This window comes from Mauremys reevesii, linkage group 8 (genome assembly GCF_016161935.1).
Source record: "Mauremys reevesii isolate NIE-2019 linkage group 8, ASM1616193v1, whole genome shotgun sequence".
NCBI lineage: Eukaryota > Metazoa > Chordata > Testudines > Geoemydidae > Mauremys > Mauremys reevesii.
This window is the reverse complement of record NC_052630.1, coordinates 105,502,294-105,529,166: the sequence shown is the minus strand read 5'-3', so window position 1 is coordinate 105,529,166 and position 26,873 is coordinate 105,502,294. Positions and strand designations below refer to the sequence as shown.

At 56.2% G+C, this 26,873-nt stretch overlaps 2 protein-coding genes across 6 annotated transcripts; one reads left to right on the top strand and one right to left on the bottom strand.

Annotated features, from left to right (window-relative positions):
- Positions 1–272: 272 nt before the first annotated feature.
- MUTYH (mutY DNA glycosylase) lies at positions 273–16,245 on the bottom strand. 4 transcript variants are annotated; one of them, XM_039484567.1, is made up of 17 exons: positions 16,057–16,194; positions 14,851–14,966; positions 13,272–13,405; positions 11,564–11,603; positions 10,931–11,004; positions 10,717–10,758; positions 10,542–10,613; positions 10,217–10,330; positions 9,657–9,754; positions 8,438–8,582; positions 6,015–6,102; positions 5,253–5,441; positions 2,959–3,104; positions 2,338–2,511; positions 1,999–2,049; positions 1,575–1,746; positions 273–795 (listed from the first exon to the last, which is right to left on the bottom strand). In XM_039484567.1, exons 2-16 carry the CDS (start codon positions 14,957–14,959, stop codon positions 1,621–1,623), a joined length of 1,602 nt encoding a protein of 533 aa, XP_039340501.1. In that variant the 5' UTR covers positions 14,960–14,966; positions 16,057–16,194; the 3' UTR covers positions 273–795; positions 1,575–1,620. The 4 variants fall into 4 exon arrangements, with proteins under 4 accessions (XP_039340501.1, XP_039340499.1, XP_039340500.1 ...); XM_039484565.1 differs by lacking the exon at positions 16,057–16,194 and adding an exon at positions 15,918–16,036; XM_039484564.1 differs by having other exon boundaries at positions 275–792; positions 16,057–16,245.
- A 76-nt stretch (positions 16,246–16,321) lies between these two features.
- On the top strand, positions 16,322–26,615 carry TOE1 (target of EGR1, exonuclease). Of its 2 annotated transcripts, none has more exons than XM_039484562.1 (8): positions 16,322–16,593; positions 17,969–18,095; positions 18,879–18,919; positions 19,664–19,760; positions 20,229–20,387; positions 21,495–21,754; positions 22,919–23,090; positions 24,511–26,615. In XM_039484562.1, the coding sequence occupies exons 2-8, from the start codon at positions 17,970–17,972 to the stop codon at positions 25,366–25,368; spliced, it is 1,713 nt and encodes a 570-aa protein (XP_039340496.1). In that variant the 5' UTR covers positions 16,322–16,593; position 17,969; the 3' UTR covers positions 25,369–26,615. The 2 variants fall into 2 exon arrangements, with proteins under 2 accessions (XP_039340496.1, XP_039340497.1); XM_039484563.1 differs by having other exon boundaries at positions 17,966–18,095.
- Positions 26,616–26,873: the final 258 nt, after the last annotated feature.

Here is a 26,873-nt window from a genome sequence, read left to right as displayed (position 1 = left end):
TGTCAGTCCCCGCTCCCACCAGTCCACCTCTGCTACACCCCACAGCTGACCAGCAGAGGTGCTCACCTTAACAGCCCCCAGGGAGGGAGACTGGGGGTTTTCACTGAGGGACTTGTCTAGACGGGAAATTGACTGTACTAAGGACTCCAGCCTAGCTCTGCCTGGATACGCCGATTCAGCTCAACCCACTTCCAAAGCAGCTCAGGTCGACCCACATGGCATTTTTTGGTGAGGAAACCATTTGGCCCCAAAACTTTGCCCGGTTTGAGTTAAATGCGTTCAGCAGAGAATCCCTGCAGTTCTGCTGTTTGCCGGCGGGTGCCACCGCAGGTCGGTTTTTGCTGATCCGCTCTACACCAGGCAGGCTGCTCGAGGGGCACTGCCAGGCTGCCCACGGGTGGGACTGTGTGGCACTCAGGGCACACAAAGCTCCTTCCCCACTGCTCACAGCAGCTGCCACGATTCCTGCACCATAGCTCCAGCGGTCGCCCAGTGACCTCTGCCTGGCAGCTGGGGCCAGGCCCTTCGTGCCATTCGCATCCCCTTTCGTGGTGCGGCCGGAGCGTGTTTTCAGAGGTGGCTACAATGAAATGGAGCCAAAACCCACTTTTAAAAGCTTGTAGAAAAAGTTCAGATTTATTAAAACCTCAGCTGTGAGTAAAAGCAGGCGGAAGAGGAGCCGTCGTACAAGGCAGGGCCAGCAGCAAACCGCTCCGTGGCCTAACAGCAACGTCGCCCTCCGGGTCCGCTGGGTCTCCGGACCCTCCGTGTCCCAGGAGCAGCGGGACGGGGCTGCTGGGAGGAGATGGGCAATGTTGGAAATACAGTAGTTGCACTTTGTTCAGTTCCACTTTGTCCTGCATCTAGAGCCCCGGGTCCCCCCATTACTCAGGAGATGGTGGGAGTGTGGGCTTCCCTCACCCCCGAAGGGGCAACCCAGCTCCACGAACAGCACCTGCCAGAAGGCTGGGACGCCCTGAATGGACAAAACTGTCCCCTGGCAGCAGCAGGGCCCCCAGAGCTCGTCCAGACAGGGAATAATGCATCGCTCCTTGGGGCAGAGAGACATTCACCTGCCACTGGCTCGAGCCAGCCCAGCCCAGCCCCACCCGACAGCCGCTCGGTGGCCCTGGGAGCGAGCCAGGAGCCCAGCCCAGCCCCGGGGATGAGCAAAGAAGTGCAGGCCCCAGGCTGTCACGCTGGCAGGACGTTCCCTGTAACTCCCCGCGTAGGGCAGCGAGACCGCACTGGGCAGCCTCACGTCCACACTGCCCTGTGGCATCCCTCTCTCCGGGAGCCTCCCAGGGGAGTGGTCTGTGGGGACGGCTGGAACACCAGCGAGCCTGCGCTAGAGGGGAGCCCCAGAGAGAGCAGGGGGCTGGCTGGCTGCAGGAAAGACGTGCAGGGAACAACGGACCGTGGGGGGCCTCGTATAACCCTGGGCTGAGTCCACGTGACTTGGCATTGCCCCAGCCGGGTGCCAGGCCCGGCAGAGCTGCCAGCTGGCTGGGGCGGGACGCCACAGCCCAAGCAACACAGAGTAGGGAGCCTCCCTCCCTCCAGACGGGCCTCACCCTTGGGTGCCGTCCGAGCGGGTCCGGCCGGAGCAGGAGGCCGCGGTCATTCCCCAGCGGGGGCCTTGAGAAAGGCGTCGAGGGAGAGCTGCCTCGGGGGGAGGCTGCCGTCTGCTTCCACCTTCCGCTGGCCGGCGCGCGAGGGATCGGCGCCCCGTTTCCGCTTGCAGCCCTACAGGGACGGAGACACGTGGGGCGACTGCCATTGGCCCGGGGAGCCCAGTGAGGATGGAGGGGGGCCCCCAGCTGACAGCCTGCGAGGAGGACAAGGCTCGGGGGGGGGGCCAGCAACACCCCCTCCCGGCCAGGGCTGAGGCACAGCATCACGGAGAAGCCTGCCCTGCACGATGGGGGGCTGCGGGCTCCAGGGCCGGCCCGGATGGCTTCACCTGCCCCCTGGCAGACACGGCACAGACACACTCACCTGGCCAGGTCCCCTCCCCTCGCAGCTCTGCCGCTCACACGCCTTCCAGACCTAGGGGAAGCACAAGAGAGGGCCGGCTAACCCCTCGAGAGACAGCACTGGAGGAAGGGGGAGCACCGCAGGCCCCTTCCCACAGCTCCAGGCTGGCTCCTGGCCCCCTTTCACGTGACCCTAGTGGGGGGCAGGGCGTGTGCAGGGATGAGCCCCCCCCTCCCAGCAATCCCAAAGCTTAGCTCTCTCCCCTCAACTCCCAGGAGCCCCGTGGGGAATGCACAGGGCTGAGGCCCTCCCCCCACTCCCAGGGATCCCAGGGTGTGTGTGTGTGGGGGGGTCGAGTACCTTCTTCATAGCAGTGGAGACGGCCGATTTCTGGAACTCGGCCTGTGTCACCCACCGGAACGCTGGCCGCTCCGGCATCTCGTCCCGCCCGCCCGAGGCCGTCTCGGGCTCCCCGCCCAGGAGCAGCGAATAGACCACGTACGTCTGGTGAATGTGGGAGAAGACGTGGCTGACCTGGAACGCAGAAGAAAAGATCTGCAGCCCCAGGTGGGGGAAGCACTCGCTGCTCGACGGCGCCCCCCTCTGGCTGCACCGCGAGCGAGCCGAGCGCCATCCACGCTGAGCGACAGGGTGACGGTGGCTGCGGAGGGGCTGTAAGGGGGACTATAAGGGGGGGGTGTAGCAGAGGAGAACCACCAACCAGGGGAGGGCTCCAGGGACCCTCTGCTCTGCCACTCCCTAGCGCCGCTCCCTGGCCTCCTGGCCCTCAGCTGACGCACCCTGGGCGCCATCTTCCCGGCTGCAGGCGGAGGACTCGCATCAGAGCCCAGCACCGCAGCCCCTCCCCATCCGGCCCCCGATGGCCTGGACCTACGCCAGGCCTGGTCTGCGTTCCCGTCAGCTGCCCCACTCGCCACGAACCCTTTACCCGCCCCAGGACGGACGCGTGGCCCCATTTACCTCTCCAACATGCCGCAGGCGTCCTCCTGCCACGGCTTCTCCTGCCCAGGCCTGAACGTGAGCCAACAGCGCCTCCCTCTGCTGCTTCTCCTTCAGCCCCGGCCCCGAGGCCAGGCTGGGAAACTCCCACAGCCCCGCCAGCAAGCCTGGGGGAGAGCAAGGAATGGGCAGCCAGGCCACGTTCGGCACAGCCAGATTTCCATCTCCAAAGGGCGCTGCGGGCGGCAGCTGGGTCCCAGCACACCCAGGGCCCAACGTGCCTCTGCTCACAGGCCAGGGTCAGGGCTAGGAAAAGCCTCTTGGGGTAGAGCGCATCTCGACTGGCTGTCCAAGCATTTCCTGCCCTGGCCGGCTGCGGGATACTGTCCCTTCAAGATCACGTCCCTCTGATCACCTCCCCCACACGTCAATTGCAACACAGCGCTCCAGATGCCTGAGGGTATTGCTCAGACCAGGCATGGGGCTCACGAGGTTAAACTGCTGTTGTAAAGTCTCTGCCACACAGGCAGGAAGCGAGAGAAGAGGCAGCAGGCTCAGGCCCAGGAAGCTGGGTGCAAGGAGCCCCCAAAGACAGCCCAAGGCACAGGGGAGCTGTGCTGCTGCCAGTGGCTGGATTTGGGGTGCCCGTGACCACGGATCACCCCTCCCGCTCTGCAGCCAGGATCATTACTGACATAACGGCTGCACCTTCGGGCCCTGCATCCAATCGCCCTGCACAGCCCCTGCGCCTACGCTGCTGTAGCCAGACTGGGGATGGACAATTTCTGGAAATTTTGAAGTCATGGGGAAAAAAAGCCATTGGGGAGAGGGGTGGAAAAAAGTGGAAATTGGGGGTGACAAAGGATCTGAAGTAGTTATTTGTTTATCAAAACTAAGCTTTATTTACTTCTCCAAGAATGTGAAATGTATTACGTACAATTTAGTTAGCACACGAGGAAGTCCTGTTTGGTAGGTTTATGAAATAAATAAGTATAAATTCTTTAGTTTTGATTCAAGTAACAATGAGAAACATACCTAGCATTGGGGACGGACTGTAGCTGCACACAAAGGTACTTACATGTTTTGTTTTTCGCCTGCTGGCAAATAGGAAAACAATATACAGTAAAAGCTGTTTTATCTGGCATGTTGGGGGAAGGGGGGTGCCGGTAAGTGAAAAATGCTGGTTAACTACGAGGGAGGGGGTTGGGGTGTGGTCTCTGGAGGGGGCTCGGGGCAGCGGGTTGGGGTGCAGGAGGGAGTGCAGGGGGCCAGATCCAGGGGCTGCTCACCTCGGGTGGTTCCCCACAAGTGGCTCTGCGTGCAGCCTCCGCCCCCTCAGCTCCCATTGGCCACGGTTCCCAGCCAATGGGAGCTGCGTTGCTAGTGCTTGGGGTGGGGGCAGGGGTAACAGGCAGAGCCACCTGGCCGCGCCTCCACCTAGGAGCAGCCGAGAGAGGTCACCACTTGTGGAGAGCCACCCGAGGTGAGCTGCCCCTGGATCCGGCACCCTGCGCCCCCCTCCCACACCCAAACTCCCTCCCAGAGCCCGTGCTCCAAACTCCCTCCTGCACCCCAGCCCCCTGCTGGCCCCGCAGCAACCGACTATAAACTGGCATTTTAATGGTGGTCAGAAATGCTGGTTTATAGAGCTTTCCGGCTGGCAAAGTACCGGATAAAACAGCTGTTACTGTATAAAATACCGAGCACAGAACGCGTCAGTCTTGTTGTAAACCGAAAGGAAGGTTCTGTCCTCTGGGCTCAGGAGCAGTATGGAAATAGATCTGTCCTGATCACGTCGATACAGGAGAACCTCATGTGGCCAGGGAAACATTTTGTTCATGTTAAATACTTATTGGTTATTATTTGAGAGCATTTTGAAGTACCGAAGAGCAGCAGTAACAGCATCACCCTCGTAATCCTGCCCCTGGTCACTCAGAGCAAACACTTCATCTAACCAGCTTCTTTCCAATTTTTCCATATCGGGCCCGGGGAAAGAACCCTTTTTTTCTGGACGTTTCCGGGTTGTTTTTTTCAGATGCTCACCTCTCTAATCCAGCCAGAGCCCCCGGTGGGGGTCTCCCCGCAGGGATCCTTCCCGTGTTCCCCCCTGCCTCCCGCTAGCCAAGGAGGGCTGGCTGTGGGTGTTTGATGCCTGTCGAGGTCAGACAGCAGTGAGGGGCTCTCTCTCTCACTGGCCCCCGGGGATAAGTGAGCCCTGCCCCCCAGTCCCACGGGGCAGCGATCCTTCCGTTCCCACAGACACCAACGCCTCCCTTTCCATCCCCATCCTGGCGCACACCCGAGCTGCGAGTTACCGGAGCTGGGTCTCTGCACGATCAGATACTCTGGCTCCCCCCGGGGGCCTCTCCTCTCCAGCACACACGTGGCCGTCCGCTCCGCCCGGGGCTGCTTCTTGGCGGTTCTTCGGGGGAAGTTGGCCACCCCGAGGCTGCTGTCCCAGGGCTCCGAGGCAGGGAGGCACAAGGAGCAGCTGCCTGCGGCGGCTGCGAATCAGACGCGGCACCAGGTCAGTCCGTGTCACTGCCCCGGCCCCGATCAGACCTGGGGATCAAGGGCTGCACCTCTGCCCTGCTCACGGCATGAGGAGAGGAGGCCTGGGGTCCCCATCACCCGCGGCTGATGCTCTTACCCCAGCCCCGAGAGCTCCCAAGGAGAAGGCACCAGCTGAGTCCAGGATCAGCCAGACGAGGCGCCCCAAGGAGGTGTGGGGGGGACCCCCTAGAGGTTGGGCAAGACACTCTGCCTTAACGTCTCCTTGCGTGCAAATCACTGCATGCCCCAAACTAGCCTCCATGTGACACTAATCCCCACAGTGTAACCCAGCAGAGCTGGGGCACCCCAGCTGCACGAGCCAGCAGAGGAGTCCGCCAGGAGCCCTTCCGCTCACGGCAGCACCGCCCGGCCCCCGCTGCTGCCTCTCGCCATGCTGCCCCCACAGCTCTGTGCCCCAGGGCGCGGCTTCCCCACCAGCTCAGAGCTCGCCGGGGGCTTAGGGGTCAAGACGTGCTCTCCATACGGGGCATGGCAAGCGGTGGCGATCCCCGGCCAGCACCTACCACACTCCTCAATGTCAGGCGCCTGGGAGCAACTGGAGGCGGCTTTTCCCAGCAGCCTCTTGGAGGCGAATTCCAGCTCCTTCTCCACCTGCAAAGGAAGGACAGGGTCAGCTACAGGCCTCAGGTCCAGCAATGGCTATTAGCCAGGAGGGCCAGGGCCCCACCCCCACGCTCTGGGTGTCCCTAAACCTCTGACTGCCAGAGGCTGGGACTGGATGACAAGCGGTGGATCACTCAAAACTGCCCTGTTCCGTCCATTCCCTCTGAAGCACCTGGCATTGGCCACTATCGGAAGATAGGATACGGGGCTAGATGGACCGTTGGTCTGACCCAGTATGGCCGTTCTTATGCCATTTCAAACCTGGCAGCACGCTGCAGCGTGTGTTGTATTTGGCACCAGCCCCAAACTGCCCCCTGAAGACACGTTACAAGACGTGGGAACCCAAAGACACTGTGGCCATGAGTCAGAAGGGAGCTTAGCTGACGTGTGAACAGGTCTGGGAACTTGTACACAATACATCCAAGGGCGTAAACACCACAGGGAGAGGGGAACCGGGGACAGCCCGGTAAAAGGAGTGAGAAGTTTCAAATGAGAAACTAGGCACAAGCTTTTTAACAGTGAGGGTGATTTACCACTGGAACAAACTACCAAGGGAAGTGGTGGCTTCTCTATCTCTTGATGTCTCTAAATCAAGACTGGATGCCTCTCCGAAAGATGCTACTGGCCAATACATACAGGTTAGGCATAGCCTGGGTATTATGCACACAGTATTAATAGAATGCACATTTTATCTGTGTGTTGGGAAGTTATGTTAACTGAATGCATTACGGTCTTGCTACAATTCTGTTCACTCATGCTGAGTATCTCATAACTCTTTGCAAAGCCGCAGTCAGCTTTGGCATTAGCTAACGGAGAACTTGCCAAAGACAAGAAATGCTTGTTCTAGATCCTAGTGCAGGCAGCTCTGAAGACAGCTGGTTTAGATCGTGGCATCCAAAAGAGAGCCAGGAAAAGGACAGACCAAAACAAGGTGTGCTGGATTTTAGTGCTGTTGAGTTTTGTAACTTGTCAAGCACCCTGTAACTAAAGCTCGTTGAGATGCACGTCTCCGAAGCACACTCCTGCGCAAGGTGAACGTGCTGCGAGATACAAACCGCTCCCTGGAAAGAGGCTGCGTACGTCTCCTTTCCATATTGCACTGTTTTGTCTTCGGACAATACGTCTGGCTAAGTTTGTCTCCTGAACACCGTGAGTGTAGTCGGAACAGCTGGCTACACTCCGACAAAACTGCGCTTAAGCCAAACGCAACTGGCTGGGCTCGAGCAGGGGTGACCGGGTGAAATTCACTGGCTTGTGCGAGACAGGAGCTCAGACTAGATGATCCAATGAAACAGTCCTTCTGGCCCCAGGAACCTATGACATTAAGGGCCAATGGTTTATAGGTAGCATTTAGCTGGAAACGCGGATCACTTATCAGGGAAGGTTTCCCACCGCTGGGACGGATCAGGTTGTGGAACTGGCCTGCCCAGAGGAAGGGCAGGAATAGCCTGGGTCATTTAAACCTGGACTGGACCCTGCACTGGCGATATCACAGGGTGGGATTCTGGGCCAGCCCCAGGGGTGCAACTCAATGACCCCACCAAGCTCTTCCATCTCGAGTTCCCAAGCTCCAAAACCAAAACCCCAAAGAGCAGCAGCTTGTCATAGAGGGATCTCCGGGTGTGTGGGGGTGTGTGTGTGTGTCCCCAGAGCACCCCCTTCAGTTTACAGAGCGTAGGCGGGCTTGGCATAATTAGACAAGCATGAGGCCTCCATTCTCGGGAGACAGGATTAGGGAGGTAAATGGATCAGCAGGCTGGAGACAGAACGTCTGTGCTAGCTACGATAAGGAGGAACCCGCAGGGAACCACTGACAATGGGAAAAACCACAGCGTCCAGGATCACCCTGGAACGTAACGCTGAAGTAAAGAGTAAGTCATGGATGGACAGAGCGTGCTGAACAGGGCTTGGTTCCTACCACATAACCAAGCCAGTCCCAGACTGTGTGATGCAACGTATAGGAAATGCAATGTGATCTGTAAATGCACATAAAGGAAGAGGGTTTCTGTGTAATTTTGGATCTGGGATGTACCCTGCATCCACGCCCCCCGGTTTGAGTCCACTCGGCTCAGCGTAACATTGCTGTGTGCCCAATAAAAATCCCCGAGTGACAGAACCCGGAGTCGAAGTGAGCTCTCGGGAAGCCGTCCCAGAGGGAATCCCAAGGCAGGGAAGTGACTTGCTCGGGGTGCAGAAGGAGGCGGTGGGAAAGCAGGGAATGGGACTAGGGGCTCGATCCCCCCCTTCCTAGTAGGGCGCGGGGGTTACATACAGACCATTGACCTACTGGGATCGAGCTGAATGCAGAAAGCGCAACACCTACCTGGCAACGCGCCCTGCAGTGGTGCTTCACAGGACACTCCATGCACAGCGGGGCCCTGGGGGTGCACACAGTAGCTCCCAGCTCCATCATGGCTTGGTTAAAGTCCCCCGGCCGGGCTGGATCGACCAGAGCATTGGCCAAATCCCTACGACGAAGAGCAGCGAGAAGTGGCAGGCTGGGCAGGCATGGTTACCAGAGGAGCATCCCTTACAACACACGGGGGGGAGGTCCCATCAGCTGGGAGAGGAACAGCCCTGCACCCCCACAGGGTGCACAAACAGGCACTCACTCGCCCTACCCGCCGCTGGGGAGAGGCTCAGGACCCGGATACCGGCTAGACCCAGGGCGGAGGGGGCTTGGGCCATTCTCGACCACTGGGGCTTGCTCCTGTTCTAGTACGTTGGGCTAGTGTGACTAGTGCTCTAGGCTCCCTCTTCCTACCTTAGCAGAGCCACGTGGAGTCCCAGGACCAGGACCTCCCCGCAGCCTCATCCCAGTGATGGCTCTCTCCGACAGTGGGGATCGGGGGGCTGCGAACCCCAGGTTCCCATCCATGGGAGCAGACCAAGCTTCATGGCAGTTAGAGGCAGCCGGCACTGGCTTGTAGAGCCCATCTCATTGCCTAGTGAGCCAGTGAAAAGGCTGGGGGGAACCCCTGGTGCAACGAGCAGACACGGTCACAGGCCCACACTCTCCAAGGCGCCTCTCGCCGTGCCGAGCGCCTGAGAGCACGTGATTGGTCAGTGACCCCTGAAAGCCGGCTACAGCCGCCACGTGCTGGCTCCTCCTCTGCTTAGATCGGCCGAGAATCCCAGCCCCTGCTTAGCGACACGGCCGCTCTGGGACAGTTCTCGCTGGCGCTTGGACGGTACTTCTTAAGCGCTGGTCTCCAGTGCTGCCTAGGGGACTGCGCTGCTGCATGCACCAGTAGGCACGATGCTGACCTGCAGCTGGGGGTGGATTTCATCTCCAGGGCTGATCCAATCCCTGCTTACTCCCTGTATGGGCCTACAAGGCAGCCACTGCCTGCCCACTGGGCTACTGCTTGTCTGTTGTGCATCCACTGGGCTGCAAGGCAAGCGACTGCCCTAACGGCGTGGGAAGCAGAGGTGAAAAGCTGTCTCCCCTGACCGATTCCCCCGGCCCACCCTGGTGTACTTTACTCCTGTTTGTAATACAACCCGCCCCCTCGCCTCCTGGGACGAGAACAATTCCCTACCAGAGTCTGTCGGCGACAGCCGGGCTGCTGGAGTCGGCGCCGATGCATCGGACCCGGCTCAGGACTCGGATCACGTTCCCGTCCACCACTCCTGTCGCCTGGCCCATGAGACAGAAGAGCAGTGGTCAGCATCTCAGGGCAAGTGCGTGCTCGTGCCCCTAGGAGGGGAGGGCATTTGGCCAGGCCAGTCCCAGGGAGGGGTAACTGGAGGGATCAGCAATCCCCAGGCCAAGCAAGTCTCCTGGGAGGATGCGCCACGGGTGGCTGGAGCTGGTCTGGGCTCCCATGCCCAAGCAGCAGCAAGAGGCTCCTCTCAGTGCCCAGACCCCCCTGGGAGATCCCAGCTTTCAGAGAGGCAGGAGGAACATTGCAAGTAGCACTGGAACTGCCCTGGGGCAAGGAGGGGCCATGAGCTGCTAACGGCAGCCCCAGGGAGAGGCATGTTCCCCAAACCGCCTATCGGCTGAGGCGCCCGTGAAACCCGACGCAATCCGAGGCCAGCACAGCCTGACACACCCGCGACAACGCTGGCACACAGACAGCGCCAGTTCTCTCATCACCTGCCCGTAGGAGATGGAGGCGATGGCTCCTGCTGTGTATCTCCCCACTCCCGGCAGCAGCCTCTGCAGCTCCTCGGCCGTCGCAGGCATCTGACCTGCCAGCTCGGACACCACCTGAGGGGAGAGGGGAGCTGAGTAGGGACCTGGTGTCTCCCAATGTGAGCTGGGCACATCAGCTTTGCTCCGCTCCGGAGCTTCTGGCTAGCACTTGGGGACGGAGCCGTGGCACTGGGCTTCCCCCCACATCGGCCAGCGGGCACTAGCATGGAGAGGAGGGACGTAGGAAATACCCCCTCCCTCCACAACTGCCCCCCCACCGGGATACCTTCTGTGCTGCTTCCTGCAGCCGCTTCCCTCGCGAGTAGTAGCCGAGTCCTGCCCACAGCTCATTCACCTCCTGTTCCCAAGACACACAGCCAGCGGTTAAGCCTAGTCGCAAAGGGCCCAGGATTAAAGATCAGTGGGGGCGTTTTCAGGCCCCTGCCATGGGGGATTCTCACCTCCAGGGAAGCTTTGGCGAGTGCCTGCAGCGTTGGCCATTTCTACATTGCAAAGGAAACAGAGGTTTGTTCGCTGGCACAGGACGGGTCTGCAGAGCGCGACGATACCGAACGCGTGGCTGACCCGCAGGCCGGGGACAAGACATGCAATGGCCGCGGTTTCAGACACGCTCAGAAATTCAGGGCTCAGGACGAGGAGACAAAGGACAATCACCTGCATCCACCTGTTGTAATAGTCAATCACCGTAGCCACCTGCGTCTGCTGGAGCATGATCTCCGACACCCACACTGCAGGCACAAAGGAAAAGCGAGAGCACCATGGGGGACTGGAAGGCCCCCTCCCAGTTCAACACCTTGCCCTGTCCCTACGCACCAGGTCTCTCTGGGGCGAAAGCGGAGCCTCCCATGGCTTGCACTAGTCTCTTATACCTGAAGCAAGCTTAGAATTGAGGCCACTGACGTATCCAAAGTTACTGCCCACAAGATCCACTGGCAATCAGTTTTCTCCTCATTTGTATCATGCTGCTCTCGTGCATCTCTCAGACCAGCCAGCTGAGCCTAAGGGGGTGGCACCATCATTGTCCAGCTTCATCCCTGTGATGCTGGGTCCTTGCCAGGGCCACGCTGCTGGCCTCTTTCAGAAAGAGTCCAGAGGAGTTTTGGGCTGCATCTGGTTTTGGGAGAGCAGCGTCATTTGTTCAGGGTATTTTTCTCCACAGTGAAGCTGCAATCCCCCACAATTGCACCCTGCTAACTCTGTCGTGCTAGGCAAAGACGATATGCCGTGACAAACCTTCTGCCTGAGAAAAGAAGCCCAAGCAGACAGCCCGTGTTCTCTCTGTCTCACCTGCATATGCTCTTCTGTTAGCATCTGATTCCCTTGCAGCCTGAAAGAGAAGGCAGAGGGAATTTCAGGGAACTGGACAGAGTTCTCAGCTCTGGACTCTGCTCAGGGAGCGATGGGGAAAAGGAAAGGAGATGCACACCTGATTTGGACAGGGTAATTTGCACTAAAGAGAGTCAAATTCAGCACTAGTGAGACGCTACCAGTGTTTGGAATGACACCAGTTAGTTTGCAGAAGAGCAGCTCCTCTTGGAAAGTGTTTGAGATCTGAGCCCTGGTTCAAATAATGGCAGAGGACAAAATTTGTAAGTGTAACTCAGTTTAGATATAAGAGCTCTTTAAATGGAGGAGTTATAGGAGTCCCAAGAGAGCCGGGATTTGCACTTCCAGCTGCTACTGGCCACCTGAAAACAGCTGTATCCAAAACCTTCCTTGGAAAGCACTTTGTTCTTGCAAAAGCAGCAAAGAGTCCTGCGGCACCTTATAGACTAACAGATGTATTGGAGCATGAGCTTTCGTGGGTGAATACCCACTTCGTCGGATGCATGTCTGATTTGTACTTGCAGAGTTTCTTAGGAAGGTCAGATGCCCAACCAGGCTAGAGGGTCAGGGCTAGGGCTACTTTTTCAGACAATGGGGCCTAAGACGCACAGGAAACATTTGCATAAACACATGAAAAACATATATTTGCATATGCAAATAAGAAAAGGTGAGCAACTACCTGTTTTCTAGGCACAGTTTAGATACTAATTAAAGAAAAGATTGGCCCCCAAAGGTTTCTATTAATGCTGAATTTGGTCTGACCATTGAAAGCCAACACAAAATTGGCTGCAATCTCTCTTGATCTTGGCGTGAGGGATTTCATACATTTTCTTAGATGCTTCTCCAGCTAAAGTTTATCCTGAACGTTTAGAACCCCAACAGAGAAACCTTCCCTAAGGCCACCCACACCCCACCCCACACACAGGTACCAGCACTGGCGAGTTTTAAATGGGACAATGGTGGCCCCACAGAATTCTCAGCACAGCGGTGAAAGTTCATCTCTGATCACACCAGCTATTCCACCATGGAACAGGCAAATGCACTGTCACCATTCACCGCTGTGGGCTTAGCAAGGATAGAGGTGAGAGCTGGGGCTGGCACAAGGTGGGAACAACAGAACATTCTGCAGTGACAAGGGAATACAAACTAACAGGCAAGCAAAGAGTCAGTGGCTAAGGATAAATAACCCTCCCTGCAGCACTAGAAGCTCAAACCCAATAGATGGGACCAAGGATGAAAAGCTGACGCTGACACTGACTGAGGGGGAGGGATAGCTCAGTAGTTTGCACATTGGCCTGCTAAACCCAGGGTTGTGAGTTCAATCCTTGAGGGAGCCATTTAGGGATCTGGGGCAAAAATCTATCTGGGGATTGGCCCTGCTTTGAGCAGGGGGTGGGACTAGATGACCTCCTGAGGTCCCTTCCAACCCTGACATTCTATGACTAGAAACACATGGTGAAACTGACATGTCTAGTTTCCATGTAGGACCCAAGTTGAAGGAAACAAACCACATCAGCAGAGAAAGATACAATCTGATTTTAGATGCCCCTTCAGTTTTAATGCAACCTGACAGGTTCATAGGGAAGGACAGTGCTTTGATCATCATGGCAGCATCTTTTAAACTGGGGGAAACCCAACCACGTATTGTGGTGACCCACTCCTGCCGTACCAATTTCCTCCAGGGAAGGTCACGCTTGCATTTGTCGTACCAGGAGAGCAAATTCTTCCGAAAGGCCTCGATTTCTGCTGGGTGGCTGAAGAGATGGTACGTGGATTGCTGGGCAGACACTGGAGGAAGCTTGCCTGCAAGGAGACATTAAATGCCAGTCAGAAGACAGGACCAGTGGTTAAAGGAGCTGGGGAGGGCGGGGGGGAGGGCTTGGCTGTTCTTTCATTACTGAGGCAAAGGAGGTCTTTCCATCAGACTGGACAAACCAGTAGAAACAAAGAAAATAGCCTAGACAAGCCTGCACTAGACCCTGAAGGGTGTGGCCCCAAAAGGCTTTCACTAGCTGTCTCTAGGATTCATCCGGTCCCAGTGCGCCAGACCTCTGCAATCTCAAATTCCCCCCAAAGCCTCACTTCTACCAGACTCACAAATACTGGCCCTCATCAAATGCCTTCCCCTCCCAAACATTACAGAAGTGGAGAGACAGGTCAGCTTAGAAAGAAAAACAAAAAAGCCTCTAATTTACCACCCTTACCTGGGTCTCCCATTGCATCTTGTCGTCTCATAGACTGCATGTTCATCAGGGCAGGGACTGTTTTTCCGTATGTCTCGTACAACTTGGAGCATGCCAACACTTAACTAGTACACTTCTCTGACTGTGTTCTCTGTGCTCAGCTGGACGCATTAACCAAAATAAGCTTCTGGCTAAGAGATCTCAACTATCATGCCCACTACAGAGTGTACTTTACATCAGGGGCGAGGAAGCCCAGACAAACAACATGGGGCTAGCAGAGAAGGAGGCAGAGAAACTGACCAGAAACCAGCCAGTCTACTTTTGGAAGTGCAACAACAAACAGTGTTGAAAAAAGGAAGAAGCAGGAACTTATGGTTAAAATGTTACATGTCTCTGAAAACATGACTGTCAACTCCCTGCGCGTATCAGAGCTCAGTCTTCTGATTTCAATGACTAAAGTAAGCTTTCAACTCCTTTTTACTGCTCTTAGCCCTGCAGAACTCACCCACCTCTGTATGAGGAAGCTGCAATCTATCCAGCTCACACAACACCAGCAGACTAGTTAACCAAGCTCACCTTGTGACATCTTGGTCATTGCTAGCGCATGAGGAAGAAACAGCTCAGACTGATTCTCACATCCCAGAGGTGATTTTGCAGGGCTGGCAGTTAGAGGAAATGTATATGTACTTGTAAACTGAGCACAGCTGAGCTGCAGTTACTGAGAGACAAGAAACCAGGAACCTCACCATGCCATTTTAGCACCACTTAAGGTGCAGGTTGGCATCCAGAGAGTTGGGCTCCATTGAGAATGGGGCTGCACAAGTGCAGGATATTAGGATCGGCCATGAATTAACATATTCAATGGTCAGATTGAATAACGTGCAGCCTCAATGATGGACAGGGTTTTATTTACAAAATACGGTTTTATTTGCCAGCATCCCTTTGCACCCAGGCTCATTCCTGCTCTCGTTTGGTACGTGTCTAGCTGTTCACACTGTGACTATCGTCATGGTGTCACCCTCACTCCAGTGTCCCAATAAGATCCTTGTAGCCGCAGTGTTTCACCTTTATGGGATGATACATTCTCCCTGCACCTCCTTGGGGATTTCCTCACTTCCCCTGCGCCCCGCTGGAGTCCCCGCCCGCTGCGAGCTGCTGCCCGGAGTTTACTCATCACCCGGCTGAGAAAAGAAGAGTGAATGGGGCATTGTTATGGTGACCCCCGCAAGGGCCCTCACATTGAGCCATAGGCACTGACTTCTGCTCCCGACGGTAAGTGTTCAACCCTGCCCTCCCCCACTCCACCCCTTCCCTCAAGTACCCACACCCGTCCTGCTTCTTCCCACCCCTGCTCCACCCCCATTCCACCCCCTTTCCCAACTCCTCCCTTGAGCGCACTGTGTCCCTGCTCCTCCCCCTTCCTCCCGGAGCGCTGTCAAACAGCTGTCTGGTGGTGGGCAGAAATGCTGGGAGGGAGGAGAAGGAGCAGGAATGCAGGGCACTCGAGAGGAGGTGGGGAAGAGGTGGGGGGAGCGTGGCTGCCAGTGGGTGCGGAGCACCTGTTAATTTTTCCCCATGGGTGCTCCAGCCCCAGACCACCCACGCAGTCGGCGCCTATGCCCTGAGCAGCTACAATAACCCTCCATCCCCTGCAACCTCCCTCCCAGACCACAGACCCCACATGCCCTCCCACTGCCACCGTGCATGCTAGTGGGGGGGAGAGAACTGGACACCCGGGCGCCATGTACACTTCGTGTGTGTGTGTGTGTGTGAGAACTGTACACCCCATGCACCTCATGGTGTATGTGTGCACGGCGCAGGGCCGACGAGAGGGGGGAAACTGGTACAAATTACCGGGGCCTGGCTTCCCTGGCCCTGTTTAGCCAGTCCGCCCTTGCTGGGGGGGCCAAAATTTTTTTTCACGGGGACCCCAACCTGTTCTCAGCAGCCCTGTGTGTATGAACTGGACACCTTGTGCACCTCGGGGGGAGGGGGGGGAGGTTGTGAACCAGACACCCCGTGCACCTTGGGTGTGTTTGTGTGTGAAGCGGACACCCTGTGCACCTCAGGGGTGTGTGTGTGAGAGTCGGACACCTCGTGGGGGGGGGGGTTGAACCGGAGACCACGCGCACCCCGCACGCTGGGGGGGAGGAGCTTCCAGAAACTGCCCCCGGCCGGGCGCGCTGCCCCCAGGGGAGAGCGACGCCCCCGGCCGAGCGGGCGCCTTGCAGCAGGGGCCGCGCGCGCGGAGCCTTCCCTTCCCGCACTCACCCCGCGCGCCAGCTTTCCCGCGAACCTGCTTCGCTCTCGCGCGGACCAATCAGAGCCCGCTCCCGGGCGCGCAGGAGCCAATCGGAGCGAGACTCGCGCCCAGCACCTCCCGTGTGGTTTGGACCGGACGCTACAGGTCTGGCCTATCAGCTGTTCGAGGGACGAGGCGGGATCTGGGGTTATTAGCCAATCAGCGTGTCCGAGAGGACCGGGCTCCTCCCCCGTCCGGCCGCTCACAAGGACCCCGCTCGGACTCGGGGCTGCCCATTCCAAACGCCTGATGAATAAAAACGTTCGTTGGCCCAGGAGCGTGCGGCGCGTGGCAGCGCGCGCGGAGCTGCCGCTCGGGAGCGGCTTCGAGGGCGCAGAGCGGCGGTTGGAGTGAGCCGGAGACAGGCACCTGTCCGGGCAGCCCGCCCGCGCCGCCGGAAGGGAAGGACCCAGCCGGCCACAGCTCCGGACCGGTCTCCAGTCCCGGAAGCGGGACTATGGCGGCGCCGTGAGAGCTGCGGCCCCCTCGCCCGCGCGGGCCCCGGGGTGAGTCCCGAGCCCTGGAATAACGGGTCCCGGCATGCACCGCGGCCTGGGGCTCGGGAGGCGCCCCCTGCGCTGCGGCTGGTCCCGGGGCGTTTATCTGCGGGGTTGGGGCGAGGGGCAGCACTGTGGGGCCGGGCGGGGGGGGTCGTTTATCCCCAGGAGGGGAGAGGGGCTGCAGTGGGGGCGGGGGTCGTTTATCCCCAGGAGGGGGAGAGGGGCTGCAGTGGGGGGGGGGTCGTTTATCCCCAGGAGGGGAGAGGGGCTGCAGTGGGGCGGGGGTCGTTTATCCCCAGGGGAGGGAGAGGGGCTGCAGTGGGGCGGGGGTCGTTTATCCCCAGGGGAGGGGAGAGGGGCAGCACGGTGGGGGCGGGGGTCGTTTATCCCCAGGAGGGGAGAGGGGCTGCAGTGGGGGCGGGGGTCGTTTATCCCCAGGGGAGGGGAGAGGAGAGGGGCTGCAGTGGGGGCGGGGGTCGTTTATCCCCAGGGGAGGGGAGAGGGGCTGCAGTGGGGCGGGGTCGTTTATCCCCAGCGGGAGGGGGAGAGGGGCTGCAGTGGGGGCGGGGGGGGTCGTTTATCCCCAGCGGGAGGGGGAGAGGGGCTGCAGTGGGGGCGGGGGGGGTCGTTTATCCCCAGCGGGAGGGGGAGAGGGGCTGCAGTGGGGCGGGGGTCGTTTATCCCCAGGGGAGGGGAGAGGGGCTGCAGTGGGGCGGGGGTCGTTTATCCCCAGCGGGAGGGGAGAGGGGCTGCATTGGAGGCGGGGGTCGTTTATCCCCAGCGGGAGGGGGAGAGGGGCTGCAGTGGGGGCATTTATTTCAGGGCGTGGGGCAGATGTGGCAGGTGCTGGGCCCAGGTACTTTACTGCTTTCCCTGCCCCGGCTAGCACCATGCTGAGAGAGTCAGACCCATAGGTCCCAGGGCTCGTGCAGCTCTTTGCCCAGGCCCCGAGCGCAGGGGATGCTGAGCCCTAGGCAGAGGCTGGCTGGGAATGGCACATGATGGTCTGCACCGTGTAGCTGTACTCAGCCATGCCGCCTCCGCTCTGATCCGTGCAGACTTGCTCACAAAAGAATCTGTGAACGAAGGGCAGCAGCCCTTTCAGAAGCTCTGGGCACGGTGTTTTTCCCTAGGCGTACGCTCTGCCACTGACTGTGAGGGTTTGGTTCTGCCTTGCTGAATTGTTGGTTGAAATTGGTGGAAGTTCGTCGTGGAGAGCATAGCTGGGTCTTCTGTTGTCTCTGCAAAATAGTGGTCAGCATTTCTAATGTGTCCATCGCGTTGGCAGCTAGGTGCCAGCACGTTGGAGATTCTCTTTGGTCGGTGACTCCTTGAAGTTTTAAATAACTTGAGTTTCTTTGTCTCTCATTTTTGGAAGCAGCATGACCTGCGTGAAGATGACCTGCTTGGAAGTACCTGTCATTGATGTCCAGAATGATAACTTCAAAGAGCTGTGGCCGTCCATGCTCCTGGCCATAAAAACCTCTAGTTTCATAGCTGTTGACACGGTGAGTGGGATGAGGACCACTACTTTTCTACATCAAAGATGTGTAACTCTTTATCTCAATGCTACACTTGGGGATGGAAGGAGAGATGCTGTCTCTTGCCCTCTAGCTCTTGTCTCTGCCCTGTTGTATCCATGTGTCCCCACTATGCTTGTGCCTATTTGACATGGTTGTGGCTGGCTCTGGGAGTCTGTTCCACACACTTGGTTATCCTTGGAGTAGGGAGGCTTCTCCAGAATTCCACCCAATCCTCCTGCTGCTTCATTTTGATCCTCTCCTTGATGTAAACTGGTTAGTCTTGTGTTCTTGAGGCTTCACGCTGGACATTCAAAGAAGGGGATCCCTCAGTAAGGGCTCATCTGAATCTTCTTACTAGAGAATATAAACCTTAGTTTGCAAGCCTCTTTCCATAGAACCCATGAGATCTTGTATCCTCCTTTTGACAGCTTCTTCCTCATCCATTCTGCAATACACTGCCCTGACTTGTGTACAATAGCCCAGGGGAGCTGTCCTTTCAGGTCCTGCATCCCAAAGGGCTTGATGGTTGATCTGAAGCACTTTTCGATCTTGTGTGATGCAGCAGGTAGTACCTGCCAGTAGGTGAAGGAGAGCATTCTTCTGTCAAACGTGCAATAGGATTTAAATTGGCACCTAGCTCTTCAGTTTAGCTGTCTCCTAACAGTTTGTGGCAGGGTAATTAGTTCACTCTGAGATGTTAATCTTTGCATTGGACTTGAAGGGGAGGGAACACAATGATTACTAACCAAATCTCCCCTCTCTCTGCAGGAGCTTAGTGGTCTCGGAGCAAGGAAGAGTCTGCTAAACCAGTAAGTAACTTGCTGTTCTTGAATGCCAGACCCTGCTCCTAGAGGGAATGCTGTATTCATTTCTACATCCATTTTCCTACTTGTCTTAAAATATGATCTCTGGGTGCCTTCGTGCCAAAGTGGTTTTACTCCTGCTGTTAGGGATGGAACCTCTTCTTGCTGTTACCCCTGGTGCTCTGTCCTGCTGGTAGAACCGAGCGAGGCTAGCAGCCACAGTGCAAGCACAGTTCCTTCTGGACGTTGTCACTGGGAGACTCGGCTGAAAGCACCATTTCAGCTGGGGACTGGGAGAGAGCTGGCCTCAGCCTTGTGATTGTGGAAGTTGCTGACTGACGTGCTGTGTAGTTCACAGAACAGAAAGCTCTGATTGTTGACTTTATATAGGACCAGAGGTACCAGCCTGGACCCACCTCCTTCCAGTTAGCTGTGTCCTGTGCTCTCACCCATCCTGGACCCTTGAGCTGCTTGTGGTTGTGAAAAATGGGGGTGAGAACAGCCTGATCTCCCTGGTGCAGAGACTGGACAAAGTGAAAGGGAGACAGGAGCAGCAACAGCATATCCTGGGGCCCAGAATAAGGGCTCGCGTTAAGGTTGGGGAGGGGGGACTAGTCTGCCACACAAACCTGAAGCCCCCATAGCTGCAATCGGTAGTAGTTTGTGCCTCAAGGAGAGAAGGACTCTGTGCGGTCCTTGCAGCGAGTCTGCTTATTGCTGCCCCAGCTGACCTCTCCTCTCTCAATGCAGATGTATTGAAGAGAGATACAAAGCTGTCTGCAGTGCTGCCAGAACACGCTCTGTCCTGTCTTTAGGAATCGCTTGTTTCAAGCAGCTCCCAGACAAGGTACGTTGCCTGCTCAAACCACTCCTGTCTGTCGTCATATCTGGACAAAGTGTAGCGGGAGCCAGTGTCTTAGTTAAAAGTTAGTGACTTAGCTAACGGAGCCTTTCATATGATGCTGCTGGTTCTCAGTGGATGGCTGTGCTCGAGATAGGTGCCAGTAGCGCTGTTGTTATAGGGCACACTTCTGTAGGCAGCAGAGTTTCTGCTGCAAGGGGCTCACAGTGAGGAGCCCAGCATCAGCTCTCGCTGAAGTCAAAGGCACTTGGAACACTGCAGGAGCTCTGAGTCCCTGGCTGGACTGGGCGGTAGAAGGTTAGTGGTGGGAGACGTTGCTTTAAGTTCCCATGTCTTGTTTCCAGTTCCAGCCGCTAGTGAAACAGCTGCTTAGGAGTCCCAGGCCATGGCTGTTTGCTGTATGACTTGTCTTACTGGCCTGTCTGACTTTCTCCTGTTGATTTGTCTCTTCAGTCTGAGAATACGTACCTCTCCCAAATCTACAACCTGACCCTGCTGTGTATGGAGGAGTATATCATTGAACCTCAGTCAGTTCAGTTTCTGGTGCAACATGGCTTTGACTTCAACAAACAGTACTCGCAGGGGATTCCGTACCACAAGGGCAATGACAAGGTACCTATGTGCATTGGGGAGATTCCCTGCCACAAGGCCCCCTCTTTCTATCCTCCAGATTACGGGAATTAAAGGGGAGCTCTATTCTAGTGGCTGCTCAGGTACAGCCCTCCCCACTGGAGGAGGAAATCTGTTCCCCAGCCCTGTCTGCTCCAGGCAGTCACAAAGGGAGATCCTTCGGGTTTCGGAGCTGGGGCTCCATGATGTTTGAGAGGGAGATGGAGGTGGATTGTGCTGATCCAATACGGAGGTCCAAACTACTTCTCACTCTTCTTCACATGGCTGATGTAAAAGAGCAACAACTATAATTTTACGAGTTAGATGGTTAAGCCAGGTAATTGCGTCTGAGTAGTGGGGTGTATTGCTATGATGCCTCCTTCGTATTTGTGAATTGAGCATTGAGTTCTTCTATGTTCCATCATCTGTTCTGAGTGACCACAGTCGCACACCAGAGGGTCTTTAATTTTCCATTTGTGCAGCAAGTATCCGCATCTGCCGTGGCTTGGGCAGATGTGGTTTACGGTTGCTCATGAGCTTTGTGGGAGATCAAAGCCAGGGATCTTCTGTGTTGAGTCTTTCACGAGGTGTGTGTTTGTGACTTCTTGTGAACTCCATTCAGCCTTCCAAGCTTCACTGGGGTTGAAGTTGCTTTCTTGAAGATTGGGGCCAAAAGGGCTTACATGACTTTAAGCAGTGGTGAGGGATGTTAAGGTCCTGGTGGATGGGAAGGCGTTCATTTTCCATGATCCTCTGGAATTCCTGGGCTGGTATGCAGAAATGTCTTGTGGGTTGAGTAGTGAGCCAGAAGAGGGTGCTGAAAGACATGCTGTGGGGATCCTGACTGCACTGTCTGTCCTCCAAGTGGCTTCACTTCTCTTCTCCCCTCACATCCAGCCTGCATCTTGCTAGGAGCCACTTTCCCCATGCTGCTGGGCCACTCCCCCTGTCCAGAATGAGCAGTGGGTGGCTCTCGCCCCAGTAACAGAGGCTGGGGGCATAGGGCTTCCTGGCAGAGGGCGCACAGTGGCTATATTGAAGAGAGCCAGTGGGTAAGTGCAGCTGGATGGGCAGATTGAGGCGCACTGACTTTAACCCTTGCCTTACCAGGGCAATGAGAACCAGAGCCAGAACGTTCGTGCTTTCTTCTTGGAGCTGATCCGAGCAAAGAAACCTCTCATTCTGCACAATGGTCTGATAGATCTGGTGTTCCTGTACCAGTGCTTCTACGCCCACCTCCCTGATAATCTTGGCACCTTCACTGCTGACCTTTCGGAGATGTTCCCAGCTGGGATATACGATACCAAATATGCTTCTGAGTTCGAGACCCGCTTCGTAGCCTCCTATCTGGAGTACGCCTACAAGAAATGGTATGTGACACTTCATGCACTTTGAGGGCTTGGGGGAGGTTTGCTGGCTTCTAGACACGAACAGATGTGAGTCTTTCTACACGGCCCTGCTCACGCATCCCATGGAGATGATCACGTGTTTCTGCTCTGTGCCTCTCCCCTGTTCCAGCCTAAGGATGGTGGCAGGAGGACAAGCTCTGATTTCCTTAGCGCTCAGGTGGAGAACAAGCACGAGGAAGACAAACATCTAAGCAAGGAAGATGCTGTCTCTGCAGATTTCCCTTATTAACTAATCCAGCAGAGGAGTCAGTGCAGCTATTAATGGAAGTGAAATATTGGTGTTAAAATCAGACTAGTATCTGATGGCCCTTCTGCTGTCACGGCAAACGAGTGTCAGCTGTACAGTACCAGGGCCTTCCCTTTAACCGCGACTGTCATGTTTCACTTTCCCACTGAGGGGCGTGTGCTCCTTGTTCCGGGGTGTAAGCGTTCCCCTCTTCATCCCACCCAGAATTCTCTCCTGCTGGGGGTATTTCCTGGCAGACTTGAGTTGGAAGCAGCCACGTACATCGGTCTTGTCTATCTCTACCATAGCTAAAGGCCCCAGTTCTGCAGTTGTTACACACTCTGACCTCTGCTTTAGCTGCAGTTGGAATCTGGCCCTGAACCAGATGACTGGCAGTGGTGCAGCCCACCTGACTCTCTCCCCTGAACTTCACCCAGTGGTTTAAAGCTGTTTTTAGCACTTGTTTTGGGAGCCAGGAGGCAAGAACTGCAGGAATCTGCTGGATAGTCCCTAGGTCAGCTCTTTGACTCTCCTGTTTTCCGTTCTGAGGCCATCTCTTCTCCCCTCTAGTCAGAACTGCTCCTGACTCTAATGGAAGTCGTCCACACCGAGACCTGATCCCTTAAGTTATTCCTGTGCTGTGTCAGAGTTCCGCATGCTCCTTCTGAGCAGCTTTAGCCAGGTGCCCCGAGATCGCTGCACATGGAAAGAACCCTTCTCTAGGTCCAGAGGGAAAGAACCCTTCTCTAGGTCCAGAGGGAAAGAACTATTATTAAACGTGCCTCATGATGAGGAAAATAAATTGTGAAAAGCTGCCTCTGAGAACAGGTTCCTTGGGACTTCCCCACTCTGCCCTGGGCTTTCTGCAAAGAGCCTAACTGAATCTTTGTGTGTTCCAGCAAACGAGAGAATTGCAAGCGGAAGGATTCCAGCAGCCAGCACCTCTCCATCGAGTTTTGTAACTACCCCGCAAGCATGTCTCCATACATAGACTATCGCTACTGCTCCGTGGCAGACACTGATCACAATGTGGCAGATACAAATAAGGTCCAAGTCTGCGAAACATTCTCGGTGAGTAGTATTAGCACCTAGTCCTGCAGACACAAGTATAGAAAGCCAAATGCATACAAAATAAATGGTGTGGAGGAGGGAGATTGGGACCTTCTGGTCACCCAGTCTCATAATACAGTGACACTGAAAGGTAGCAAATTCAACACTGAAAAGGAAACATTCTTACAACCCACAGTTAGCCTTCGGAATTCACTGCCCCAGGTTGAGGCCATAAGTTCTGTTGATTGAGGAAGGGATTAGATACTTGTATGGCTAATAGGAGTATCACTGACTAACTGTTCTGGAAGGGATATAAACATGCTTGCTTGAGGGAACAAGCCAGCCTCTGACTAATGGGGGTTAAAAGAATTTCTGACGACAGTTTATCCCACAGCTACCTCCAGAAGGGTTTCTAATACCTTCCTGTAGGCAGAAGGAACTGTCCGCAGGCTACTGAACAAGCTGGCCACTGGCCTGAGCTAGTATACAGAGTCCTGTACTTGAGATCAAATTCATTCTTGGTGCAACTCCACTGAAGCACAAGCTCCAGTCTGACTGTGGCTAAGGCTACGTTTTAATCACTTTTATTTTTAGTAAAAGTCATCGACAGGCCACAGGCCGTAAACAAAACTTCACAGGCCTGTGACCTGTCCATGACTTTTACTAAAAATACCTGTGGTGACTAAAACAGGTGGGGAGCTGTGGGTGTTCTGGGGGGAGGAGGAAGGGGCGGTGCAGGACCCTGCTGGTGCTGCGGGGAGGGTTGGTGGGGCTGTTAGGGGCTTCCTACCGGTCTCCGCGTTCCTGCAGCTCCTAGGCAGTGTAGGGGCCGGGGGGGACTGCAGCCAATGGGAGGTGTGGGGCAAGGCCTGCAGGCAGCATGTGGCACCGAGACCCCCGGACCCTCCGCCACCTAGGAGATGCAGGGCTATGCCGGTGGGTGCCGGGAAGCCCCCCACTCTGGGGTATGGGCCCCCCCTAGCCCTCAGCCCCCTCCCACACACCCAAACTGCTGGTGGCCCAGGGGCTGCCTGGTTCAAGCAGCCCCCGAGTCAGCACCAGCCACTGCAGAAGTCAGGGAATCCCTGACTTCCGTGACAGACTCGCAGCCTTAACCATGGCCAGTTTCCAGTGTGTTTAAGGAAGACATAATCCCACCATGCACATTCGCAGGTCCTAGCTTTCTTTGTGCAGAGCACTTCCTAAAGAGAATCCCCTCCACGCCGCTCCCTGGTTGTCAGCCATTCTGTAGGCCATCAGGAAGGTGGTTCAGACCACACCCTGAACTGCTGCTGTGCCCGGAGGAGAGGGAGCCATAAGTGTCAGGCTAGGAGAAATGCCCAGTGCAGCTGACGCTGCTTCTCCCCACTCCTTGGGTAACGTAGCTGGAAACATGAAGCTCGTTCCTGTCACTGCTTATGGCGTGTGCCTTTCCCACTAGGCCTACGGCTGGTGTCCCAACGGGGTGAAGTGTTCCCGGTCTCACAACATCGACCTCATTATCGACGAGGATGAGAAGTTTAAAGAGGAGAAGCGGAAGAAGCGGAAGCAGAGGTGGAGGCGCCGGAAGAATGCAGAGGAGTCCGTGAAAGAGTCTGAGCAGGGAAGTCCGGGAAGGGGGAAGGACATGGAGGTGGCTCAGAATGGGGAGAACGAGCCTCCCCGCAAACAAAGCTGCCCTGGCAGTCTGGCTGCTGAGATGGTCCCTGCTCGTGCAGAGCCAGCAGGGAACGGTTCCAGTGAGGAGGGCCCCTTGCTGGAGGTGGAGAGTTCGATTGACATGGACCGTGAGCCTGGCTCTGACAGTGCCACAGACGTCAAGATGGAGGATGATCTGGGGGGTGCCACAGACCAGGCGAGCAGCACTCACCCAGCTGCCCCCCCAGTAGAAACAGACGTCAGTCTCGCTGCCAGAGGAAATGCCTTGGACAGCGGCCAAGTGAAAGGGCAGCAGGTGGGCACTGATGAGCGAGGCTCAACTGTCCACCCACAGAGCTGTTCTGAAACTAAAACCCCCTCCTCTGCCAGGAAGCACACGGCGTCCCAGGAGAGCCGCTCGGAAGGGGGCATCCACCGAGCTGGCTTTGATGCCTTCATGACTGGCTATATCATGGCCTACGTCTGGATGCTTAAGAAAGGGGAGGGCAGCGACTCCGGCTCTGGGCCATGGCTGCCAGACTGTCACAATAAGTTGTATCTCAGTGGGAAATCGGTGCCACTTCAGATAGTGAAGAGTTTGTTTTCTAAATCCTCCAAAGCCCACAGCCAGAAAATGAAGCTGGCCTGGGCTAGTGGCTAGAACTGGGAGACTCTTGTGTTTTCCTCCAGCACTTGGAGGCTCTTCACTTGGTACATGAAGAGTTTAGCAGGAGGGGAGCAAGTTCTTAGTCGTCATGTTTTATTTCTGTACAATTAAATTGCACCCTACCTGAATTCCCACATGATCTTCCTTACCCAGGGGCAGCAGCGTTGTGGGTCCGAGACCGCATTGGCTGGCTCCTGCTTTTAGGGGGGTGGGGGCTCTGTTCTAACATTGCCATGACTTTCACCAGTTAGATGGCCTGGGGCTGCATCTTTCAAGAACCACAGCCTAGCTCAGAGCTCCCTGGGGTAAGGCGGCCGGCCGGCCTCTCTCTTCGCAAGGGGAATAGAGGAAGAGGGAGGCCGCTTTAGCTAAACCCATTCTCGCCGGTGAGGGGGCAGTAAGAGGCCAGAATTGTGACTCTAGTTTCCAGAGGTTTGGATTCCCTCGTAAGGGCAGAGAGAAGGAAGGACACCCCAGCTCCCATATTGCTCATGGGTGGGGGGGCTAGTATCTTCCCACCTTACGTGGTGTGTTCCCAGGGGCTGGCAGTTTGCTGCTATCCCATTTCTCCTCCCTGGGGGAGGTGATTTTTCACCCAGGACAAAGGGAAAGGGGAAGCTGTTCAAACAGGCAGGGACAAGGTGGGGCTGACAGGGCCCCTCTGGCCTGAGCTCCCCAACCACTCCCGCCTCCCCCCACCCTGAGTATTCCCTGCTCTGCAAAAAAATTCTAATGCGGAAGTGTTGGGAATAACTCATGGGAAAGGAACTGGGGATTAGGAACCCCTTGACCAAGTGACCTGCTTTCCTCTCATCATCTTACCTTAATTCCGTAGCTTCAGAGGGAAGATGTTTAACGCTAACATTCCTACAACAATACTCAGTCTTCATGTGGAGTTCAGAGCACTTTAAAATACTGCTCTTCCCCCGAAATGTTAATGTCAGGGTAAAGCTTCCATGCAGCCTGGAGGCAGAGAATAAGGGACAGGCACAGTACACATTCTCCCAACTCTGCCAAGGTAGGGCTTCATCGCTGGGTAGGGATGGCACAATCACCACAGCATGTCTCCTTGAGCCACCCAGGGGCTTCCTGAAAATCCTATAGCTAGTAGGACCCTTTATCTTGCTGTATGTGCTAGTTAATGCCTGTTTTGGCTGAACCAGTGATGCTCTGACCTGTTCCTGATCTAGCCTTGAATAACTCCAACGTAACCCCTCACAACAGAGAGTGGAGGCTGTTCTGCTGGCCAAGATTAGCTTGGGGAGGATTAGAACCTGCATTTGAGCCCCAGTTCTGTACAAACAAAAGTTGGACAAGCCAAGTGCTGCTTCTCAGCAACTTCTTGCTCATGGGCCCTGAAATGTGGACCGCCTGCCCCATACTGGACCTCCCTGAGGCAGAGCTGTAAACAGGAGTGCGAGCGGGAGACGGAAGGGGAGTCACTGGCTCGGTGCTCTGGAACCGCTCTGAATGAACTCAGTCAGGACAGTGGGTCTCCT